The sequence below is a fragment of the Lemur catta genome, chromosome 3 (assembly GCF_020740605.2).
Source record: "Lemur catta isolate mLemCat1 chromosome 3, mLemCat1.pri, whole genome shotgun sequence".
NCBI lineage: Eukaryota > Metazoa > Chordata > Mammalia > Primates > Lemuridae > Lemur > Lemur catta.
Genome location: NC_059130.1, coordinates 68687633 through 68712338, shown reverse-complemented (window position 1 = coordinate 68712338; position 24706 = coordinate 68687633). Strand labels below are relative to the sequence as shown.

Sequence of the window (24706 nt, the reverse complement as noted above, 5' to 3'; positions counted from 1 at the left end):
ACACACCCTGTCATATTTCTCTGCCACTGAATTATTATATAAATTAAAATTTAATTTTTATAAATCCCTTGTGGCCATAAGGCTCTATGTGTTAACATTTCTTCTGTACTGAGCTATCACTGCAATTAGTAGTAATACACATTAAAACAACATGCATATATTATAAATTTTGGTAAACGTTACATGTAAATAAAAGTAGAAATGCATCTCTAAAATTATTTCTATTTTTAATTAGTGTATCTGTGAACAAATATTATTTACTACTGGAATAAGAGTGTTAAACATCAGTTCTATTCCATATTCTGCTTTATTTTTATAGATATAAAAATATAGTATTTATGCATGACACATCAATAAGTGGATGGGAATAGAAGTAGATTTGTTATATTGTACAGCAATGCTCTTCTTTGAACTCCTTCTGAATGATTTACCAAGACTCACAGACTGATAAAATACCAAGAAATATTTTAATGACTTACTCAATCAGAGCCTCATTTATTTAGCTTTGTTGAACACAAAGGATTGGAAACTACCTGGCTTTCAGAAGGATTTGTTACCCAATCATTAAAGTCATTCCCTTTCTCAACCTCTACACCATATTTCACATTGTTCCTTTGTCTCATTTGTGTCATTCTGGGGGCCATTGTATCACAGTAAAATTGGTAAGTGAATGAAGAATTGGCCATTATTATGAAGAAAGGTGGGGGACTGGCAAAAGGGAAGACCTTGACTGCTTGAAGCTAGTTCTCAAGCCCATTTTCAGGTAAAGTGCATATGGAGGTCAAGCATCTGCAAACTTGCCATGAAAAGCTTCATCTTCCCTCAGGGGTACACTCAAGGTCTCTGTGTCACATTAGCACGAAGCTCCTGGACAACTATAAGATTTTTCTCATAATTTATGGGTCCTTAATATAACCTTTAATAAGAGGTAGATATTTAATAAAGACCAGGAAACATTTGACAAAGGAGGCAGACTTTGGCACCTCCAAAGGGACAGCTTCTCTGTCCCAAAAATTATCTGTGAAATTCATTTTCCCCAATAAAAAATTGGGGTTTGCTACTTTCCAAAATATTGTAAGGGCTGTACAGATTAAACAGCCTGAAACTTCTAGAAGAAATTACAAAAGGCATGTGCATTCTCAAATATCTAGCATTTTATCTTACAAAGTTAGTTTCTAGATATTTTGAAGAGTACACTTTTCTTGTCATAGGGCATGATATTAGAAAAAAGAAGAAAAAAACCTTAAGAAAAAAAGAAGGGTGAGTTTGAGAGCAACTTTTAAAGAATTCCAGCTGTATTTATTCCCTGTTCTCTTGTACCTCTTGCTGCTGGCCATGGTGACAGGGAATTTTTTTAAATGACATAATGGAGTGGTACAGAAGACTGTGAGGAAATATTACCCAAGGTCAGAAATGGCCTCTTCTGGGCTGTCCTTGGGCCTGTTGGAATATTTCACTTACTAGATGAATCTTCCTTAAGGCTTTCTTTTCTTTTCTCAAACAATCATTTTTCCAAGGGCAATAATTGTGGCAAAATTATTGATCTTATAAGGGTTAAGGAACTCAACTGTAGTTTAAATTTATAACACAAGAGTTTATAAAGCCATAGAAAAGGCTAACTTCAGGAAATTCAAGTAGAAAACCTAATTCTACCTACATTTCCTTTGATAGTTGACTTTTCTCTTGAATTATTCAAATAATCTACTTTGTTCTTTGATTGACACTGGCTGGAAATATAAATCCCTTCTCATAGAGCATATTTGAATGAGGTTTGATTTTTTTTTATCCTTCTACAAGTGAACAAAACCATGTAGAGGTTCACATATAGAATCTTAGTATCTATTTAAAGTGTCCCTTCCTAGAAATAGTGTGTGTGATTTAAAAAGTCAGTGTTTGGAGTCAGATGACCTGAGATTGACAGTGATTTTAGACAAGCTATTTGATTTTATTGAGCTTTTATTTACTTATCTATAAAATGGTGATAGTAACTTTCCTCCCCGACATTACCCCATGTATGTGAAAGATGTGCATGAATGCAGTCAGTACAAACACATAAACTGTACTCAAAAATACAGCCCAGTGAAACTAATTCTCTCTTTTCTACCCTTTGGAGTTCAAATTTCGTAAGGAAAGAATACAAAAAAATTTTTAAAGTCTAGTCTAATAAATATACAAAGAACCATTCACATATGTATGTAAATATATGATTTATTTATGCTTTTAATACTGAAGAAACTAAGGAAGATCAGTTGAGTTGAACATATAAATAATTTTATCAACATAGTATTTGCAGAGAAATAATTCACTTAGTCAAAATATCACAACACTGAATTTCACAGTTAAACCCACATGCAGGTTGTAGAATTATGTTACAGAATGTTTTGATGGAATATGTTAAATATAAAAATAATTCAATGCAATTTCCATTTAGCACATTGTACAAAGCTCATTTTTAAATGGGATTAACAAGTTTACAATCTGTCCTATAAGGTGCTATGCATTCAAAGTGCTCTGTAGCATTGAGGTTGAAATCAGGAAGCAGATACTATAGAGCTCCACGGTAATACAGCTCAGTAATAAATGAAATTAATTGTAATGTAGATGCAATCCACTCAAAACCGTAAGAGTGATGGAGATTTATAATGTGCAATGAGTAATACTTATCCTTAAATAGGGGTAGAACACGAGGACTTCATATATATATCCATATAATCATAATAAAAATGAGTTTAAGATTAACTTCACCACTTTTATAGTGAATACCATTTCTTGGAGAAAGAAAGAAAGAGAGAAATAGATAAACCAAAAGAGACAGAAAAAAGAGAAAGACAAAGGCATACAAAAAGAAAGTTCACAATGCTTTGCAATCCACTTTCTGAGATTAATCCTCGGTATAATTATAGTCCATGACAGCAGTTTTCAGATTTTAGTGTACATCATAATTACCTGGATAAACCAATTAAAACTCCAATTTGTAGGTCCCACCTGCGGTTTCTAATTTAATAGGTAGGAGAAGAGACCAGGAACAAGTTTCAGGTGATGCTGATGCTCCTGGTCAAGGGACCAGTCCTTTGTCTGGTTCATTATGTCTAAAACAGTATATCTTTGATCACTGAATGGCTCCATTATTCATCAGAATGAAAAAAAAAAAAAACTTCTAACAATTATATGCCTGGTCCCTAGGGACATTAAGTATGTGATGATTTAGGGCAGCGATTCTCCACTTTGGCTACATAGAAGAATCACGAGACAAGTTAAAAAAAATATATATGTATATATATACACACACTGGTGTGTAGGCCCATATGAAACTAATGAAATCTGAAAATCTGAATCTCTAGTGTGGGGCCAAGGGTTGAGCCATTTAAGAAAGTCAAATGTGTTGTCCGGGTTTAGGAAATTCTTTCACCTGCTCACATAGAGAAAAGATAGACAAGTGCCCCGTGGGGCACTGGTATGTCTTCAAGGAAATCAGAACTCCTAGGAGGCAGGCTGATGCACAACTAGAAAATAATATCAGGGTAATTTAGAAAGTAATTGTGACTGTTGATTTACAGTGGACTGCAAGGTTGTTCATGGCTTTGAAATAACAGAACTTGGGGAGGTGAGCAGCACACTAATTTAATCCAGGTTTCTTTGCCATGAATGACATCAACCAGAGTCTAGACTGTTGGCATATGTGTGGATGCGCTGTTTACCTGCTATAACTATTATACTCATTCCACTCAGCTGAATTATTTACTACTTTGATTTAAATTTGAGTGGCCCTATAAATAAGGCCCCCAGGGACAAAATGGAAGCTGCCATTTTTCTAGTCTACCTCAGAAAGCAGAACTATAGAAACACACACACAAAACCAAAGGGCATTTGGAAATAAGTTTTCTACTTTAATTATTTATTTAAATTTTATTATTTTTTTTCTTTCTTTTTATTATTATTATTATTTTTTTTTTTGAGACAGAGTCTCACTTTGTTCCCCAGGATAGAGTGAAGATTTCTACTTTAAATTACTCTCTGGCATACATAAAAAGAATGAATATTTGTAAGTATAAGTGAATATACATGCCATGGAGTCCTTTTCTGGAAGGACTTAGAGCTCTGCAGCAATCTTTAGTCTTGAGTGTACTTGGAAGGACCTTTAGAGCTCATTTTCACAGGCCAAGTCATTAAAGCCCCAAGCCACAAGTTGTAAATAAAACTCCCATATATGAAATCAGGATTATGGAATGGATCGGGGCTATGAAACTGAGACTAGGAATTGTAAAATAAAAAGGAATTTAAACAAACGCCAGACATCAGGACTGGGCCTTTTGGTGATCTTTGGTAAAAGTCAAACATTTGAAAGCTATCATTTGTATTTGAATGTAGACAAATATAGCCATATAGAATGTGTGAGAGCCTCACCGTTCTCCATTAGGAGCCATGGCTCCTGTGGGGGGTCCTGCATATCTACCTGAGCTAGTCCCAGAGTGCTTACTGAGCTACCGACCAGCACTGACAGACTGAGAACCACCTCAGACAAACAGTGATTAAAAAAAAAGAAAAACAGATAAAATCTCAAGTCCTGGTGAGATGATTGGGTGAATCTTTCTCCAGAAGTTCTTTATGTCTTCCAGAAGACATCTTTAAAATATCCTGAAAAATAACAAAAAAGATAGTAGTACTATGGATACAATCACTCACAAATAGTAGAAACTAGACACTAAGGATGTTAGGTAGGGATCAAATCTGCAGGTGGCAGGTGTAGGCCAGCCGGGTGGTTCCCAGGGCACAGAAGCTGCGGACCAATCAAGGGAAGGGACTGCGGAAAACGCAGAACAGTTGACAATCATTTGGTGATAGCCCACACCTGCTGTAAGCCGCCTCCACACCAGGCCAGTAAAAGGAAACCACCTAGGAGTCCTCAACGTCCTTTTCCACTGGTAGAGACTGACCCGTTCCTCTCTCAGGAACGTATTTTCACTTGGTAGCTTCCTTCTTTACTTTCACTTGGTATAGTTTCTTCCTTTTCTGTAATAAACTGTTTGTGTGGGATTGCTTTGTGTTAGCGATCATACCTTCCTGGGCTCAACTCGGTACCAGTACTCACTCCTGACACTGGGAACCGAGGACCAGGGAACGAGACAGACCCAACAAGGATGTGAGAGCATCAAGGGACTACCAGGATATGCAAAAAAAAAAAAAAAACAATTTTTTTTTGGTTTTTAGTTCCATTCTTCAATATTTGTATATTTAAATATTATGTAGTAAACAAATATATAATATTTATGTCATATGTATAAAAGGTATATATAGGTTAAACTTTACAAAATTGCAGAAATGAAGGCATAGAGCCCATTTAAAGGCAAATGATCACAGACAACCTTCATCCCATCCTTTAAAACACTAAAATGGAAATGAATTCTGGACTAAAGTTTGATTCTTTACTTCTGTGGTCGGTCTCCTCTGCATTTCCTCTTCTGAGCCCCGTCAGGGAGACAGGGATCTCACTGCTTCTGAGTACAACTTGGTCACGCAGGGAACAGCCCAGGTTTTGGCCCCTGCTCCATCTTCCCTAGCCCCTCTCCCGCCCGGCCAGGGCCAAGCGGCTCAGAATTGAAGCCCATGTGTTTATGTGTGCCCAGACACCAATAAAGGGGACATGCCAGTCCCAAGGGAAGGAGACCCACCGCGGGGTTTCTATTCAGTCCTGCAAACAGACAGATCAGACTTAAACTCACCGCCTGCCAGGAAGCCTCCTAGGCCTTCAAGTCACTCAGGGAAACACATCTGCATCCTCACTTTTGTGCACCGTACGCTCTTGCTTCTCTTGTGTTCCAGCGAAATCGGGGTTCACAGGAAGTGCTGCCACCTCCTCCTGTAGACCCTCTCTGCTCGGTGGTCGCTGTCTCTCCGGTGACAATGCTATTTGGGGTCCTTCCGCCGCTCCCTGCTCCTGCGCCCCATCGCCACTCCTGCTCGCTGCCCTCTCCCGCGCTGGCCCTCCGTCTTGGTCCTGTCCTTGCCCTGGGGCCTTCCCTTCCAGAGCCAAAGGGTCTTGGGGACGTCCCACCCCACCCTCTGGTGTTGATGTCACTGTCACCTCCTCCACCGCTGGCGCCCCCTCCCTGCTGGGCAGCGCTAACTCCTCTACCGCCACCCGCTCTGCAGCTGCCGTTGTGCCTAGGAACCCATCCTCTTGGTGCCAAGTTTCTTCCCCAGCGACATCTGAAAAGGAGGAGGCTTTATGGGCTGTTGTTCTCCCTTCAGCTGTCCGGGAACCTGCCAACACCTCCCGCTCCTCCGCAGCGGCCTCTGCCGCCATTCCTCCTCCTCCTCCTCCTCCTCCTCCTCCTCCTTGGTGCAGCTCCACAGCCTTGGCTCCTCCCGAGCCCCGGGCCCCCTCTGCGTTCCTGTCCTGCGTCACCCCCGTCCCCAGAGTGCGCTCTTTATCCTGCCCCTCTGGGTCCTCCTCCACCCCTTCCTCACTGAGCTTTCCTGCCACCATGGGATCGCCCTCGGGAGCATCTTCCTGGGCCGTTGTCATGATCCCCACGCCCTCCCGCACCTGCAGAGGCGCTCCCCCGTCCGTCCCCTCCAGCCCCGCGAGGCAGTCTTGGTCCTTGGCCTCAGGCTGCTCCACCGCACCTGGGGTGGACACCTCCCCCGCAGGGGCCTGTCGCTGTCCCCCCGGCTCGCGGGCAGGAGCGCCCGCGGCCCCCGCGGCCCCGCCGGGGCTGCTGTCCCCCGGGGTCGCGTCCTCCCTGCCCCGCAGCTCTGCCCGGCCGCCCCCGCGCCCTGTGTCGCCGGCCTCGCTCGGCCTCCCCCGTCCTCCTTCTTTCCTGAGAACTGTCACTGTTATGTTTTCCAGTGGCTTTTCAAACCCAGATACGGCTTCAAACATGTTAACCTCTCTCTCTCTTAGTGAATCTTCTGGAAGCCCTGGGTCTCCAGACAGCTCGGATGGCTTCTCCGGTGCTGCACTCTCAGCGTCAGATTCCGTTTCATTTGGGGTGGCTCTTGTGTCCTCCTCAGATCTGTCTTCCCTCGCTGTTTCCTCCTCTTCCCCTTTAGGTTTTTGCTCTTCTAAATCGTCTGCATCCTTAAGTTCGTTTGCCCTTGTCACCTCTTCTCTCTCAGATTCGGCTTCCCTCAGAGGTGTTTTCGGCCTCTCAGCTTTCCTCCTCTCTCTCGCTACAGCTACTTCCTCAGGTAACGTTCCTTTCCTGCCATCTTCCCTGTTGGATTCTGCCTCAGTCGCAGTCACAGTCTCCTCCTTTTCTGCGTCTTCCTCACGGAGGGCTTCAGGGCTGCCCTCTGAGCCCCGCGTCCCGCTGGCGGCTGCCTGTCCCGCCGCGGGGCTCCAAGGCGTTTCTGTCCTCACACCTTCCTTCCTCTCTCTGGCTGCTTCCTCACCCCCAGGAGCCGCCTCTTCAGAACCGTCGTCTCTTTCGGATGCTGAGTCTTCCATGGGTCCCCTGGCCTCGAGGTCTGTGGATGCTTCCTCTTCACTTCCCTTCGCATCTGGCTTTTGGGACCCTGCCTGGCTCCCAGCCGCCCCTCTCTCAGCCTCTCTCCTCGCTGGCGTCCCTGCCTCCCTCGGGGCTGCTGCCGCCTCCTGAAGATGCTTCAAGTTCAGCGCTGCTGCCTTGTTTGAAAGCGCTGCCTTCTCCACACCCTGTTCCCCTTCTTCCCCTCCAGCAGCTGCCTCCGCCGTCTCAGGCACGGTTAGCACCACGGCCTGCTCTCCCGGAGCCTCACCTTCATTCAGACCCACCGCGTCTCCTGCGGGGCCTAACCCCTCCTTACACAGCCTTCTTGCCCCTTCTGCTTCTGCCCCTGCCTCCGCCCCACTTGCTATGGCTGGAGGGCTGTCTCTTTCCTCTGCAGGCTGTTCTGCTAACGCTGGCTGCTCTGCTGCTGCCTTTCCCTCCCCCAAGGGGACCTCCTCAACGCCCGCTTCTCCCCACAGGGCTCCATCTCTTTTTCCCTCTACTGTAGCATCTCTGTGCTGAGGAGCTCCATCCTCCTCCACTGCTTCTTTCTTCTCCAGCGTATACATTTCTTGTGCAACTTGCTTGGGTTCCTGGTTTGACTCGACTGCTGCCCTTTCCTCCACTAAATTCTTATTTGATGCTATAAAAATAAGGTTAGAAAACAAGGTTACTTTACTCCAAGGGGACAAAGGAGGAGATCTTATAATCTTACATGTATTTATAATATGAGATATTTATATGTGATTTCAAGAAGCCATTGACATTACATATAAAACATTTTCTCCATTAGTTCTGTGATGTCATCAATGTACATCATGATTTAATAATGACTTTTCATTATGAAAAGCAATGCTTTCAAATTTGATAGAGGAAAGTTGAACCTCAGAAATGTTGAAAATAAGCAAGCAAAAAACCCCTCATGTCCCCATGTCTTAGAATCAATAAAATCTCCCTCTTATTCTCTCTCTTTCATTCTCTCTCTTATCTCCCTCTTTCTTTCTCTCCCTCACACACATACAAACCTCCTACTTTCATTTGAAATATTAAGACTTGCAGGAAAATTTTGCAATAAGAAAAATAGTGAGTATTTCTTCTTTTTAAAAATCATTATTCCCTATAGCACCATAATATTTCCATCTTCTGCCTCTGTTTTTGGTACTCATGTATGCATTTGGCAACACAATCATAATAGAGTGTGAGCTGATCATTATTATTTCCATATAGTAAGCTGCTATATCTAGATTTAGTCATCAAAAAACTTTGTAGCTTAAGGTAAGACTTTATACTAAAGCACCAATTTGTATTATAGGTCAAAATATCTCTTATGTGCGTTCAGAAACTGACTTGCCTTTGGCAAAACAGGATCACACAGCAAGTCAAGACTTTGTAGACTGGGACAATTATCAACACAAATAATCTTCTTGAAGCATTTTATAAGTTCTCATCCATAATTCCCTGGCAAATTTGGGTGTACTAGTCATCACACTTCAATAAATACAGGTTTGATATGTTTTTTAAAAGGCTTCGCATGGATTTCTTATTATTTAACAATGACATATGTTTTCTTGGACTGCTCCATGCAAAGTTAAGAAAGGTACATCATACCACATACACAAAGCATTTAAATTTCCCAATTGCAGAATAGTAGCTGTTAGGGACACAGGAGCTTTGAAATAGTAATCTTAATAATTTGTACCATTTAATCTTATTTTCCATTTTAAAGAGACACTGGACTAGATGCTATAAAATAAATTATCATATCAGGCTGTTAACTTCTAAATTACATTAACTTAAGAGGTCGTCAAATGTGTCTTCCTCATTTATTGTTTACTTGCTTGTCTTTTTGGCTAGCCATCTTACCCCCAACACCATCACCAACAACCTACCAGAAACCTAATGGTCTGATTTTATTTACTTCTTTCCTATTGTTATACCCCATCCAAGACTGTCTTACCATTCCATTACCTCTCCTAAAACAAAATGTGGCTACTCTTTGTTGTGTTCCCTCAGTCTCTTTCCAGCTACTATGAAAACCATTTTGAGGTAAGGCAATAATAGCTGATATTACATTTCTCTCAAAAAATGTACTTGCAAAGTAATTTATCATGTCTTCTTTCAAAAGAGTAAAATAGATATTTCAGGTCTATCCATAGGGCTGAGGCTGACTTTTATAGGTTATCTTCCTCACAACAGTTATTTTCTAAATTTTACCTAAAAGCTCCTAAAGAGAAATGTGGAATCAAATGTTTACTCAGAGAACAAGTAGCCAATCCACCTGAGAAAATACAGTCTGTTTTATTTCATTATAGGTTATTACTGGATTTAAAACAAAAGTAAATTGAAACAATGAGAAACAATAATATGTGTCAAGTCTTAATAGTATATCTGCTGCTATTCAAATTCCTTCATGAAGTACATTAAAAAGTCAGTTATGACAAACATTTGAATAGAATCCTCTATTTTTCTAAGCTGGCCCGTAAACTTATGGATTAATTAAAGAACATTCAGGAAAATGGGGGAATAAAATCACCTAGGCACCATGTAATAATATACAATGCCTAAATTCTAGGAAAGAAAGTGCCAGTGGCATCCAGCTGGGCTATTATATGAACACACACACACTATAGGGGAGTCAGTCATAGTATGCCTGAAGCAAGGGAGAAAGAGTAATTGAAGCCTTTCTGAGAAATATCACTATGAAACATGACATGTTTTTTGATGGTAACTTCATGGGCTTTTGAAAAATATTTAATATAAGAGAGCAAGCAATATTCACTCACAAACAGTGGCAATTTGATTTAGTGGCATGAGTATGTACTTGGGAATCAGACAGACTCAGTGAAAATGCCAGCTCTGCCACATATGAGTTGTATGAACTTGGTAAATACCTCCTCTCTAAGCCTTTCATTTTCCTATCCATAAAATGGGGATAGCAATGATGGACACACAGAATCCTCATCACAGTAAATGAGACAGCTTATGTCAAATGCTTAGCCCAGTGGCTGTCATACAGAAAGCCTAACAAATCTTCCTTCCATATTCTCCTTTCACTGCTTACAATTAAATAGATTTTCTTTGCCTTAATTAGATTTGATCAGCAGTAACTACTATGCCTGCATGGCAGAATGAATGTTTGGGGAAATGCACTAGAAATCCTCTAGCTGAATGCCCACCATGGAAGATTTGGGTTCTCTAAGCTCAGGGTCCCTCTCATGTAACTCAGCTCACTGTATATTCAAATGTTACCTGGCCCTCTTTATGTTGCCCAGGAAGAAGTGGAGCTCAGGGAACCAGCATAAATACAAGTAGTCTGACTACTGCTATTTGCTATAATAATGTAATTTTTCTCTGAGCCAGGAGTCTTGTGTCTTCTGCCAGCATCCATAAAACTGTGGCTGGCTAAGTTGTTTGCTAAAAAGTAGGCTAAAATCTCAAATGCCTGACAGTGCTTGCTGACTGTCTTTTAATATTAAAGGTGGGGGTAATGTAATCATATGATGAATAAAATGAATATCTTCCCCATGACATACATACATGTATCCAAATCAGGACTTTTTTAAAAAAAAATCATTCACTAAATTTGGGAAACCCTGATTTCGAGGACATCGGAAGTTTGGCCAAGTATGTATGAGTTGTGGTCTGCTGGATCTCTAACTGGCACTCCTGCAGATGGAAGACTTATCATCAAGAGACAGGTCATATGCTGATGGCAATGAATTCTTTTCTAATTGAAAAAAATACAGACATTCAAATGAATCCTTGTGAAATGGTCCTTGGTTCTTGAGGTCTCCAATTGGGGCAGTTAGGGCAAATTCACCTACCTGGTCAAATAACTGGGAGGCAGGCTTGGAAAGAAGACTGGTCTCAAAATCCCTAGCAGGATTTTATAATCTAAAGTTTTTTTTTTCATACCCTAGGCACTAATGTAGTCAAAAAAGAATAACAACATGCATACCTGATATTAGTTTTAAAGCTCCCCTTAGGGCCTGTCAACCAATTCTGGCCATTATATTCATTAGTTGAAAAGAGGGGAAAAAAGGTGGCAGAAAGAAGAAACAAGGATAGGAGGATGAAAAATGGAAATAGGCTCTTTTGCATAGGATTTCTGAAGGTCTCCCCTAGGTAATGATGCACCCTTACCTCCACCTGTGTCAATCTCCAGCTTCCTCGAGGGCTTCCACTCCTCATCTGCGCTGCTAACACCAGACTCAGTGTCATAGTGGCTGTGGCAGCCCGATGCCACAGCTTCAGTTATTATCTGTCCAGCTGATTGGAGATCATAAAAAATATCAAAAGGTATAAAAACAGGTCACAGGAACATTGCTGAGCTGTTTCACATCCTTTAAACAAGTGGGGTCAATTTAAAAGCATTCACATTAAAATTTGACCTTGTTTTTAAAAGCTGTTAAGATTGAACAACTCCCAAGCTGTGATTTCACAAAGAAAACAATGCACAGACGAAGGTCATGAATTAAAGAAATCCATGCAAAGAAATACTTGCATTAAAAAAAGACAATAGCCAGAAGCAGTGACAGATTTGCCAAGTGCACATGCAATGAAATGATTGAAAAAAGCAGTGTAGTTGCCTCTTCCTTTCTAGAAACGTGTGTTATGGCTTTTATGACACCAATCATCACCACTCTTTTAAATTGCTGAAACTACTAGCGCTGACTACACTGTGAGCATTTCATCCATTAGTAGATTTTAGTGATTTGACCCTAATACTCACTCTATGTGGACAGAAGCAGAAAAGCTATCACATGATTCCTATAAATTTGACAGTAAAAGCTGTTGTGGAAATTCCTGTTATCTGTAGCTGATTACTAGCATAGACTTCAGGATCACAGAGACCGGAAGTTCAGGTCCCATATTCCATATTAACTGTATCATTGTGGGCAAGTTCTTTGGCCTAAGCCCATGCCTCAGTTTATCCATCTATCAAAAAGATACCTACTCAGTTGTTCTTGGGAGGATTACATGAAGTAATGTATGTAGAACATGCTCACTTTCCACTTATTAGCCAGTGCCTACACACTTAATAAATAATAGCTATGATGATGAGGATGATAATGAGAAGGATCATGATGAGCATTTCTATTATAATAAGTAGCATCAGCCAATGTGGTATGCTTCTAGGCAAAACTGTAAAGTCAATTAAGTTTGTCTTTAGTTTCTGACAAATCCCTGTCTACCTCCCTTGCTTTTTATCTGATGGTCCATGTCACTAAATCCCTGAAATTTCCCATGATGTCACATCCTGGTAACAAAAGCTCATTCAAATGAAACTGGACCTAGATCTGCCTTTTGAAGTAAGAACATATTTCCCAAACTAACTTACTTCCTTCCTCCCTCCCTCCCTTCCTCCCTTCCTTCCTTCGTTCCTTCCTTCCTTCGTTCCTTCCTTCCTTCCTTCCTTTCCTTCCTCCATTCTCCTCCCCAATATTCTGATACAGCTGATCCAAATACTTTACTTTGAGAAAAACAGAACTAGAATATAGTCTCTTGCTTAGTTTAAGGTGAATTGCTAAGGGGCAATTACTTACTGACCTCTTGGTGTTTGGAAATAAATAGTGAAATATCTGCCTCAAGTGGGTTTTGACAGCAAAATGGTGACTTAACTATATTGATCCTAAGAGGACAAACATGGAAATGAAAAGATAAGCATAATATAGTTCAAATATATTCTCTTTAAAAAATGTTTGTATATCAGTTCTTCCTCATTCATCCAATATATCAAATTAAAAAGTGTTTTAAAATACTACAGTTTAGAGATGACATCAACTCATCACAATTATGCAATAGTTGGATTTGTTATCAAGTCAATCTTTATTTTAGGAATTTTATAACCATAGTACATATGAGTTAAATATCATCTTAACTGTTATAATAATGTTAATATTATCATTAGAGAGTTCAAATAAGCAGTGTTTGAGATCTTGCCTAGAAATTTGTTTGGCTGACTAACAGAAATCACAAGGAGGGTCAGACAAAGGGATGGGGAGCAGTCTGCTTAGTAGCAATTACATGCAGCTTTGTTTTATCAGTGCTAACAAGACATCTAGATGTTTTTCAAGTAGCCTACAGGCTACAAAGAAATATAACTTACAATAATAATAATAAATGATAATTAAACAATTAGCAGCTATTGAACCAAAAGGCGGTTCTAAAAAGCCAAACAATGCCAGCATAATCTATAAATTACAACTCACTCAGAAATAATAGTGAAGCTTGTAGTCCCTCTGTCTAAGGACTGCAATCACCATTTGCCCACGTCTGCTGGCTTCCCCTGGAGATTTAGGCTTTGGAAGTAGATGAGAGCCTGTATAGTTAGGTATCGCCTATTTCAGGTTCAGCAAGAATGGGACCCTTGGCCTAAGTATCAAGGACTTATTAGGGGTCAAACCAGAAAAGGCTTCACTTGGTCAGTTTTTTTCTCAGATGTTTTTCTGAAACTGAAACTTAAAAGCAAGAACTTGGTCGGGGTCTAACCTCAGCTGTTTTCCACCCATAGTGAGAGAGGACTGTGCACGCTGAGACTCCCATTTCAGCAATGTGACACATCACTTTGTTTCCTCTGTTTAGCCCTTCATCCCTTAAGGCTCCTGTCCTTTACCTCTCTGTAAAGGTGACCACTAAAGGCAAAGGTAATTGTCAGTTCTCACAGCATTAGTAGCAAAATGGAAATGTCTCATACAGAGAATTTCTTAGAAAATCACCTTTTCTACTCAAATGATATAGGATACTTTAAAGTATTTTTTAAATACCAAAATATTCTTATATTATAATTTTACCTTTTCATTATGAAAAAATGCATTTTTAAATAATATATATTGTATTTTCTCTAAATATAAAATAGTATATATTCATTATCTAAAGTTTGAAAAAATAAAAACACACAAAGAAGAAAATAATAATTACCCATAGTTTTACCACTCAGAGAGAACTACTAGTTAATATTTTGGTAGATTTCCAAGTTTTCTTTTTACTGTACTCTTACTATAGACAGCATTTTGTGTCCCACTTTACTCATTTAGCAATATAGTGTGACTATTTCCCCATATCACTAAATCAAAAAAATTTTTCAATAACACATAGAATATTCTAATAAAGTCTTACTAAAATTTGATTAACCAATTGCCTATTGTTGGATATTGAGTTATTTCCATTCTTTGTGATCATAAAGCTATTTTAAATACCACTTATAATTATTTTTGTGTATATTTCTGACTATTCCCTTACAATAAATTCCTGGAATTGGAATTGCTGGGTCAAAAAGCATGAACTTTTTTAGAAGCTTTTGATACATGTTTCTAAATGTTCCTCAAAAAAGAAGGTATCAATTAATAATGTCATCCATAATGACTGAAAGGCCTATGTCTCTGCACTATTGTCACAAATTTCTACCAATTCTCTCTGTATTTGGTAATTTATTAATTGAAAACTGGTGGCCAGGATAGAGCTTTCAATATTAGTAGGCAAGCTTTTCTTCTGTAAACTTCCTGCTGTATAATGTATATTGTTCTGTTATGGCATTTGCCTTTCTCTTATTGATTTGTAAGAACTCTTTCTGTATTATAAACACCAACCCTGGTTGTATACATGTTGAAGATTTTTCTCCAGAGTTTTACTTTTCCTTTGCTATAGCATGTTTTCATTGTTGTTGCTGTTGAAAAGAATTTTCTATTACTTGGTACTATTTTTCTTCCAAATTAATTTAAAGTTGTTTTTCAAATCCCCAATATTATTTTTAGGATTTGGAGACATTCTACATTAAAGTTAGAATTTAATCTGGCAAAAAATATCAGCATCTTTCAACTTAGTTTTCTATTCTAAGTAATAAATACTTATAGTGATTTCCCATTTATCTTTCTTATTCAGTCCATATGTGTTATGCTCTTCTTTCTTATACATCTCTTAAAGTAATGTAATAATAGGTGTTCTATTGTTGTTCATTACTTTTTTTTGTTATAGCCTGTGTGGGGTGGTTGTTTGAGACTATAGTTTGAAATTGGTCACCTTACAAATACCACTTGTTGGTTCCAATAATTGCAAAAATTATCTAGGGAGTTGATTTTTTTCTTAGATCCCCAAATTATTTAGAGTACTACTTTTAAATTTCCAATTTTTTTGGTGGGAGTCAATTATATTTTGTGAATAATTTCTAGTTTTTTTGCACTGTTATCATAGAATGTGTATTCAACAACATCTGTGATGCTGGAAAAATAGGCACATAGAGAATAATAATTATCTGATAAACCAGCTTTCTAAATTATTTTAATCCTCTTTTCTATTTTCTTATTTATTATTGAAAGGATTGTTTGTGTTTATATAAAAATGAGAGTTGTTAGTTGTTAGTTTTGTATTTTCCTTTAAAAGACAGAAGTTAACTTATTGGATTCTCTTAAATCCCAGTAGGATGCATATCTTCCTCACAAATGTTAAGCAGGAGTAGTTTCCAATTCCAATTCAGTGACCCAAGAGCTAGAGAAAAAGGAAAGGAAGGAAAAGTTTTGAACCCTCTCAGCAGAAACAATTCTACATGTTAGTTTCCTACATGTTAGTTGCAGGAGCTTCAAGGCTTAGTCAGACACTCACTCTTGGCATTGCCATGTTCTTTGTTAGGAAAGAGACCCTATGAGTTCAGACGGAAGACCCTCTGCTAGTGCAGCTGTCTGTTTGGTGTTGCCTCGCAAGCTTTTCCTGAAAGTTGGCAACACGGAAGAACCCAGAGGAATTAAAGGGCTGCCACACTCACTGTCTTTCTGCTCCCTCGCAGTTCACCTCTGCTTCCAGCCTCTACGTTCTATTCCTTGAGGTCTCCAATTATCTTTTAATTTTCATGAGGTCACCTCTCCTTTTCATGGGAAAATGAATTCCCAATAGCTTCTGATGTCTTTCTCTAAATACACCTCAAAAAATCCTTGAATTTAGTGACATCTGGATGGTACCTTTTCTAGATTCAAGAGCATACTTTTTAAAACTTTTTTTTTTTTCAGCTCATCATGGGGGTACATAAGTTCAGGTTATATACAATGTCCATGTCCTGCCCATCCCCCTGAGTCAGAGCCTCAAGTGTGTCCATTCACCAGACAGTTCGCCTGGCACTCACCATGTAGTCATACCTCCATCCCCTCCCCCCACCCCCCTACCCCCGCCTCCCCGAGTCAGCACCTTCAAGCATGACCATTCCCCAGACGGTGCGCAACGCACTCATCATGTAGGCATACACCCAACCTCTCCCCCCACCCCCCAACTCAATCTGATATCTAACTGGTATCCTTCCCCGATGTGCATTTAGGTGATGGTCAGGGAAACCAATTTTCTGGTGAGTACATGTGATGCTTGTTTATCCATTCTTTGGATACATCACTTAATATAATGGGTTCCAACTGTCTCCAGGAGAACCAAAGAGATGTCATATCACCATTGTTTCTTATAGCTGAGTAATACTCCATGGTATACATATACCACAGTTTACTAATCCATTCGTGGATTGATGGGCATTTGGGTTGTTTCCACATCTTTGCAATTATGAATTGTGCTGCTATAAACATTTGGGTACAGGTGTCTTTGTTGTAGAATGACTTTTGTTCTGGGTAGATGCCCAATAATGGGATTGCTGGATCGAATGGTAGGTCTACTTGAATCTGTTTAAGGTATCTCCATAATGCTTTCCACAGGGGTTGCACTCGTTTGCAGTCCCACCAGCAGTGTATGAGTGCTCCTGTCTCTCTGCATCCACGCCAACATGTGTTGTTTTAGGACTTTTTGATAAAGGCCATTCTCACTGGAGTTAAGTGATATCTCATTGTGGTTTTGATTTGCATTTCCCTGATGATTAGGGACATTGAGCATTTTTTCATATGTTTGTTAGCCATTCTTATATCTTCTTTTGAAAAATTTCTATTCATGTCCTTTGCCCATTTTTTGATAGGGTTGTTTGATTTTTTCTTGCTGATTTTCCTGAGTTCTAAATAGATTCTTGTTATCAGACCTTTATCTGATGTGTAGTATATGAAAATTTTTTCCCATTCTGTAGGCTGTCTGTTTATTTTCATGACTGTTACTTTGGCTGTGCAGAAGCTTTTTAATTTAATCAGGTCCCATTCCTTTATTTTTGTTGTTGCTGTGATTGCCTTAGAGGTTTTCTTCATAAATTCTTTGCCTAGACCAATGTCTGTAAGAGTCTTTCCTACATTTTCTTCTAGAATTCTAATCGTTTCTCCCCTAAGGTTTAGGTCTGTTAGCCACCTTGATTTGATTTTTGTGAGAGGTGAAAGCTGTGGGTCCTGTTTTAGTCTTCTACATGTGGCTATCCAGTTTTCCCAGCCCCATTTATTAAATAAAGATTCTTGTCCCCAGAGTATGTTTTTGTCTGCTTTGTCAAAGATTAGATGGCTATATGAGGATGGTTTTATGTTTGGATTTTCTGTTCTGTTCCATTGGTCTGTGTCCCTGCACTTGTGCCAATACCAAGCAGTTTTAATAATCACAGCTTTGTAGTATAGTTTGAAGTCTGGTAAATTAATACCTCCCATTTTGTTTTTGTTGCTTAAAATTGCTTTTGCTAAATGGGGTCTTCTCTGGTTCCACACAAAGCGTAGAATTATTCTTTCTATATCTGTGAAAAATGATGTTGGTAATTTAATAGGGATTGCATTGAATTTGTAAATAACTTTGGGCAGAATAGTCATTTTAACAATGTTGATTCTTCCGATCCATGAGCATGGTATGGTTTTCCACCTATTTACATGCTCTGCAATTTCCTTCCTCAGTGTTTTGTAGTTCTCCCTATAGAGGTCCTTTACCTCCTTAGGTAAATATATTCCTAGGTATTTTATTTTCTTTGTTGCGATTTTGAAGGGTATTGAGTCCTTAATTTGGTTCTCCGTTTGACTGTTATTGGCATATATGAGTGCCTCTGATTTGTGTGTATTTAGATACTCTTCCTCATTTCAGAAAGATCAGAGGGAGGGAGATGTCAGGTACCTGAGTGCATATCACCAATTGACTGGTATTTCACAGAATTTTTCTGATTTACATTGTCCTTAAAAGTTGATTTATAGCCTTCATATTACTTGCTGTTATGTCAATGCAGAAACGTAGAAACTCATTGTAATAATTTAAATGCTTTTGTGGAAACAAATCAAATCAATACATCTTAAAATTCAGGCTATCAAAAGTGGCATGTAAAAGTTGATTCTTTAGTATCTATTAGTCAAGAAGCAAATGGAATTATTAGTCATAAATATTCACTAAATAAAAAGCAACATTCATCTGATGATTTTTGAATCATTGTTTGTTTACATGGTTTAAATGGATAATTTGGAAACTTTGAGAGATTTCCCTACCATAAGCTTTGACTTTAAGAAAAAATAAACATATTTAGAATGATGATGAGGGTTGTAATCCTGCAGGCTGGACATAGCTGCAGGGTAGCATGCATTTCCTCTCTTCTGATTGGTGATTCTTCCGTGCTCATTTATTTCCTTTCTGTCCCTTTCCTTGTCTCCTCCCCACAATTTAACAGATCTTCTAGGCCATTTTTCTTCTTAAAAATAATGCAAAAAGGGCAGACTGAATCCACAGTATTTCTTTCCTGTAATAGGCTGTTCTCTATGGTAAGGTTTTAGATGTCATTATTGGCCAGCTCAGATGAAAAGAAAAACATGCAGAGAAGTGAGAAGGAAAGTCTAAGAAATCATCCAAGAATTTCAATTTATTGTATATCATGGGGTTTTTAGGGGTTTATTGTTTGTTTGTTTCTTTTTAGAGCACAGTTTTTTCTCCTTATCTGTGGGGGACACATTCCAAGATTCCGAGTGGATGCTTGAAACCGTAGGTAGTATCGAACTCTCTCTATATTACTTTTTCCTATACATACATACCTATAATAAAACAATTTATATGGCACATAAGACTGCCGTTGACAGTAGGCTACTGAAACTGCAGAGGGCAAAACCACAGGTAAGGGAGGGACTACAGTAGTGAGTATTTTCCAGCCAATAGTGTCTGAGGGGCTTGGGCAGCAGAAAAGTGAGGGGAAGTAGAACCGCCAATACATATAACTTTAAAAAATGGTTTAAGCCGTAAAACAAAAATGGTAGTCTACTCTATGTAATACTTACTTTAATCTTCATTATCAGTTCATTTTCTCAGCTTCCCATATGTCAAAACACTGTTCTAATTTAGTACACATTACATCTTTCACGTCCCCTAGCCTGTGTCCTCAGGGACATCCAAGTCACTTCCTCTCCTATGTGCCCCGTGAAACAAAACAAACTGATCCCATCTTAAAGTATGCTAAAATCCTGAGCAATTTAATATGAGAAGAAAATTCTGCTGAGCATTTTCATCTGAATTTTAAGAACATAAGAGTAAAGACATACCCAAGTTTATTCCAAGTTCCCGGTCACCTTGAAAAGTATCCTTGTGCTTTGATCATTCCTTGTGCAGCCAGTCATTTATCTCCCCAACAACTCACCGTGATAAAATTCATGACTAACATCGTCAACCTACACAGTAAAGATGTTCTTGTGTTACCTTTGACATTGAAACATAGCCCACAAAAACCAGGATTAATTATGAACTCCAGACCACAGCTGTTCAAAGACAGTTGCAAAAAGCTAGTGTATCCTCTATGTAGTAGCCAGAATAATCTTTTCAAAGTTTTCAGTTCATGTCATTTGTCCACTCAACTCTTTCCAGAGGAAAAATTTCCTATCTCAAAATAAATTCCTCCCCATGATTTGCGCTCTTCTCCCTCTGACCTCATCTTGTGCTACTCTTTCACTTGTCCACTCCACTCCTATCACACTGGCCTCCTTTGAAAATCCTTCACTCAGCAACTATGCCCCCAGCTTGGGGCCTTTGGACTTACTTGCTGGATCCTCTGTTCCACAGGCTGCTCCTACAGATGATAGAGCGCCCCTCCCCGCACCTCTACCTCCCTCACTTCGTTCAGGTCTCTGTTCAAGTGTCCCATTATTAGAGAAGACATCCCTAAAATACCACCCTTCCTCAAACCATCACTCTTTCCCCTCACCTGTTCTATTTCCTTCTAGCACTTAGCCCAGATACCTCATGGCTCCCTCCTGGAATATAAACTCCATATAGACAGGGACTTTGTTATCCTCACACTGAAAACAGATATTTCTCAACAAATATTTATTGACAAAAAAAAATCTATTGGAACAAACAACTACATCCTTCCACAGTTCATTCAGAAATTGTATTTTAGACCTCAACTCGTAACACATGATTTTCTTATCCTTTCATCAGGACCATTTTATCCTGCTTGAATGATGATAAAATTACATTTGACTGTAGCTATAACATTATTTAGGTTTGGCTAAGCACTATGCCTTTTCCTGATTCACACATAAAAATATAAAATCTACTTCCATATACATTCTACATTATAATTTACATTAAAACACACTATTCTTTATTTTATTTATATTTCTAATGTATAAATTATATTAACCTCACAAATGCGCTTGAATTGTTCCACCTTTAGAACATATTCTCAAGATTGTGTCACAATGCATTATGACAACTTAAATTGAAAATAACAAAAAAACAAACATATTAAAACTATGCCCTATAACACCAAATTAACTCCCAAGAACACTATCTCATTATAGCTAGAAATTATAATCATTTACTTTATCCACTTCACTGCGTACAGTGAATTTTATATAATTCATCTGACTTGTTGATGGACTGTACAAAGCCCAATTAAATGAAACATTATAATATAAGAAGGAAGATATCATTTTATGCTCTCAACCTAAAAGTTATGATTGGCAATGACTGTACTTACACATTTATCCAGTGCTATGATCTTCAGTAAAAACAATTCAGATTAAATTGTATTAGCTTAGACACTATAAAATATCATTAATTGTATATAATTTTTTAGCTCACAGGTCTATTCTTAACATAATCACAGTTTTTGTTCTAAGTCTAATTGAAAAATGATTAATTCAGTACCATACAAATATGAGAAATATTCTTTTATATATTGTCTCAGCCCTCATTTCATTTTGACCTACGGTTCTAGTCAAGTCAGGGATCTAAGTAAAATAACCACATTTCAGTCTTATGACTTCGCCAGCCTTCTGGTCTAATAACATGAACTGTGGTTTTCAGAATAGTCACCTAAATGGTGCTTCATTTCAGACAGACAAACTTGGTTCTATCCCTCTCTTCCTGAGCCATCTCACTGAAGACTGTTAAGAAAGGCGAACTTGCTGTAACATCTTTGCCGGGCATCAATATCAATATAATGATCTATGCATTCAGGATCTGCATGATTTTATCTGCAGTTTTCTTAGAAGTTTTTGTTCATATAAAAAACTTCGAGAATATTTATGACTTTTTAAATCTGTTTAAAATATTTACAAATTTATTGCATCATTTTCCCAAGTATTTAATGTTTACATTTAAAAGACATGTACACCCAACTGTTATGGTTTACTCATACTTAGGTTTTTGATAACATTAACCCTTCTATATCATTCTGAAAATTTTATATAGTCTTTGTTTTGTTTTACCTATTAATGTCTTCTTTTCCAGTGTGCTTTATGTTCCCTGCCTCTGGGATTCATAACACCAGAATTTAGTTGTTTTGTGGAAAATGAGTCATAGAATAAAACTATGAGTTCTTACACAGAAGGCAACACATTTTAAAGAAAATTTGCAATCTTATAAAATACTATGGCAATACAAGATGTAAGGTGAATAAGAATAAAATAGAGATGTCTGCTGATGTGAAAAGATATCAAAGATACAGTGTTAAGTGAAAAAAATCAAGTAACAGAACAAAATGTATCATATGTTTCCATCTATATATAAAAATAATGTGTCTATGTACATATGTAATATATCAATATATCTACATCTATATCTTTCTCTATCTACCTATACATATAAAATTTCTGAAATCATATACAAAAAAAACTGTTATCCACAGTTATCTTTGGGGAAAAAGAGTAGAGATTGGGCAAGGAAGACTTTAAATTTCACTTTATTCTTCTCTGTTTTGTAATGTTTAAACTTTTACACCAATCTTTTGTGAGAAAAAAAGTATCAAAAACCTTAAAAACCTGTAACTTTTGATGCAGAAATTATATGTATTGGAATCTATCCCAAGAAAATAATTATAAATTTGAAATTACCTTAGGTAATAAGATACTCACAAAAGTACTAACAAAAATAGTGTAAATAGGAAAAAATATAAAGTCCAACAATGGGTAAATGGTTAAATTATGAGAAACCCACAGAAAAGCATAATATACAGACATTAAACATGTTCATAAAGATCACAAAATAACATAACAACATAACAACAAATATCAAAAAGTGATTATGGTATATTGTTAAAATAAAAAGCAGAATACATTTTATAAAAATATGACAATATAACTTTGTAAACTCTAAGTTTAGAAATAAAATGCCTGACCAAATGTTAAAAGTGATTTTTTTGTGCACGATAAACCTACAGGTAATTTTTCAAAACTACTTTTCCCTATTTTCTAAATGTCATTCCATGTGTATTTATTGTTATTAAAAAATTAATAAAAATATTTTGCACATATATTAGAACTTAATGAAGATAAACTGTCCCAAACCCTGCCATCTAGTGTTGAACCCACCTTAATAAAAAGATAATAACAAAATGTTTTGAAATTATAGATGTTATCAAGTCAGGAACATAGGTTTCTCAATATGTTTGAGAAAGATAATAAACTGATACCCTTTTCATTTCACAAATCCAGAAAAAAAAAATGACTATCTTCCAGGAAACATGGTCTGAATCCAACATCTCTGCCATCAATTACCTAATTACAACCTCTATTATGTGCATCCTGCTTTACAAAAAGATGTTTACTTATGTAAATCCAGGTAAACAATGTAACTTTCTGAAGTAAAAATAAAAAATAAATAAAAATAATATCAATGTTTCTACTGAAATTTAACACCTCTATCATTTTGATTAGCAGCTTGCTACATTGTATAAATTTTCTAGATTATACCTCATATGCACCATAATTTAATAATGAGATCAAAGATTTGAATTATTTTATAAAAGGGTGACAAATATATTTTAACAAGACTCTTAATTCATATATGGCAAAATCCTTTTGAAAATGTTGGGAGACTTTGTATTATAATTCTACAGCAGGGGTTGACAAACTTTTTCTGTAAAGGCACAGTTAAAAATTTTTGAGGGCTTTGGGGGCCATTTAAAGATATAAAAACTATTCTTAGTTTTCAGGCAAAACAAAGCAAAAATAATAATAATAATAATATATATAAATAAAGATAGCGGTGGGCCAGATTTGCGCCACAGGCCAAAGTTTGTCAAACTCTGTTTGTTCTAGAGCTATTTTTGAAAACTTATTCAAAGGTCATATCCCTTTCTAAACCCGACTCTCTGGAATGTTTTTATCCTCCTGCATCCCACCTTTCAAATTTTATTTAACTTTAAAGTCTCTCAAACATTTTCCTCAGGAAAACCTCCAAGGAAATGGGTCTTCTCTTCCTTTGAAGCCCCGTAGCATTTTGTATGTACTTTCTCTGATTTTACATATGACTGCTAACCTCTGTCCAGCAGTGTGCCAAGCCTTCCTCTTAACATTTTATGGGAAGAACCCAATCTTACACACTTCTTTTTCACTATGGTAGTTGCACACATAGTAGAAGGTTAATAATAATAATGGTTGGAGTGATAGATAACTATTCAACATCCTAAATTCCTAGCAGTAGGTCCCACTGGTTTGATAATAGCTTGTAAGGGCCTACAAGAAACATAAGCATTAAAGTATTCATAAGTTTTTAAAACACAGATGGATTTTAGTAATAACAAAATATGAAAGCAAATTGTATCCTGGAATCAAGAATACTCACTGCATGGGCAGGGGAGACAGAGGAGAGAGAACAGTAGAAGGACCATGAACCAGATACAGGACACAGGATACTACGTGAGAGCCAATTGCTGTCCACAGGACACAACCCACACCTTTCACTGTCATCCTCAAGTTGAGAAAAGCATCAGACCTCCCACATCTCTAAGGTCCTGAGGCCTGACTATCCTGACATTCCTCACTCTTCCAATTTCAAATGGAACAATTGTACACACTCAGGAGCCCCACGGACCAGTAAGTATTAATAACTCAGTTTCAGAGAAAAATTCAAAGTGAAGTTCAGGATTTCTTATAACATTT

At 37.9% G+C, this 24706-nt stretch overlaps 1 protein-coding gene across 3 annotated transcripts in view; it reads right to left on the bottom strand.

The window, feature by feature from the left end:
- Window positions 1–2194: 2194 nt before the first annotated feature.
- ERICH3 (glutamate rich 3) overlaps window positions 2195–24706 on the bottom strand; it is a 104435-nt gene continuing 81923 nt past the window's right edge. For 2 of the 3 annotated variants that reach the window (XM_045547735.1, XM_045547737.1), the window contains 3 exons: window positions 11616–11741; window positions 5768–8115; window positions 2195–4635 (listed from right to left, as the gene is read on the bottom strand). In XM_045547735.1, the coding sequence (XP_045403691.1) occupies window positions 4558–4635; window positions 5768–8115; window positions 11616–11741 (2552 nt within the window). In that variant the 3' untranslated portion in view covers window positions 2195–4557. Of the gene's footprint in view, window positions 4636–5720; window positions 8116–11615; window positions 11742–24706 lie in introns of all 3 variants that reach the window. The other variant, XM_045547736.1, reaches the window with a different exon arrangement.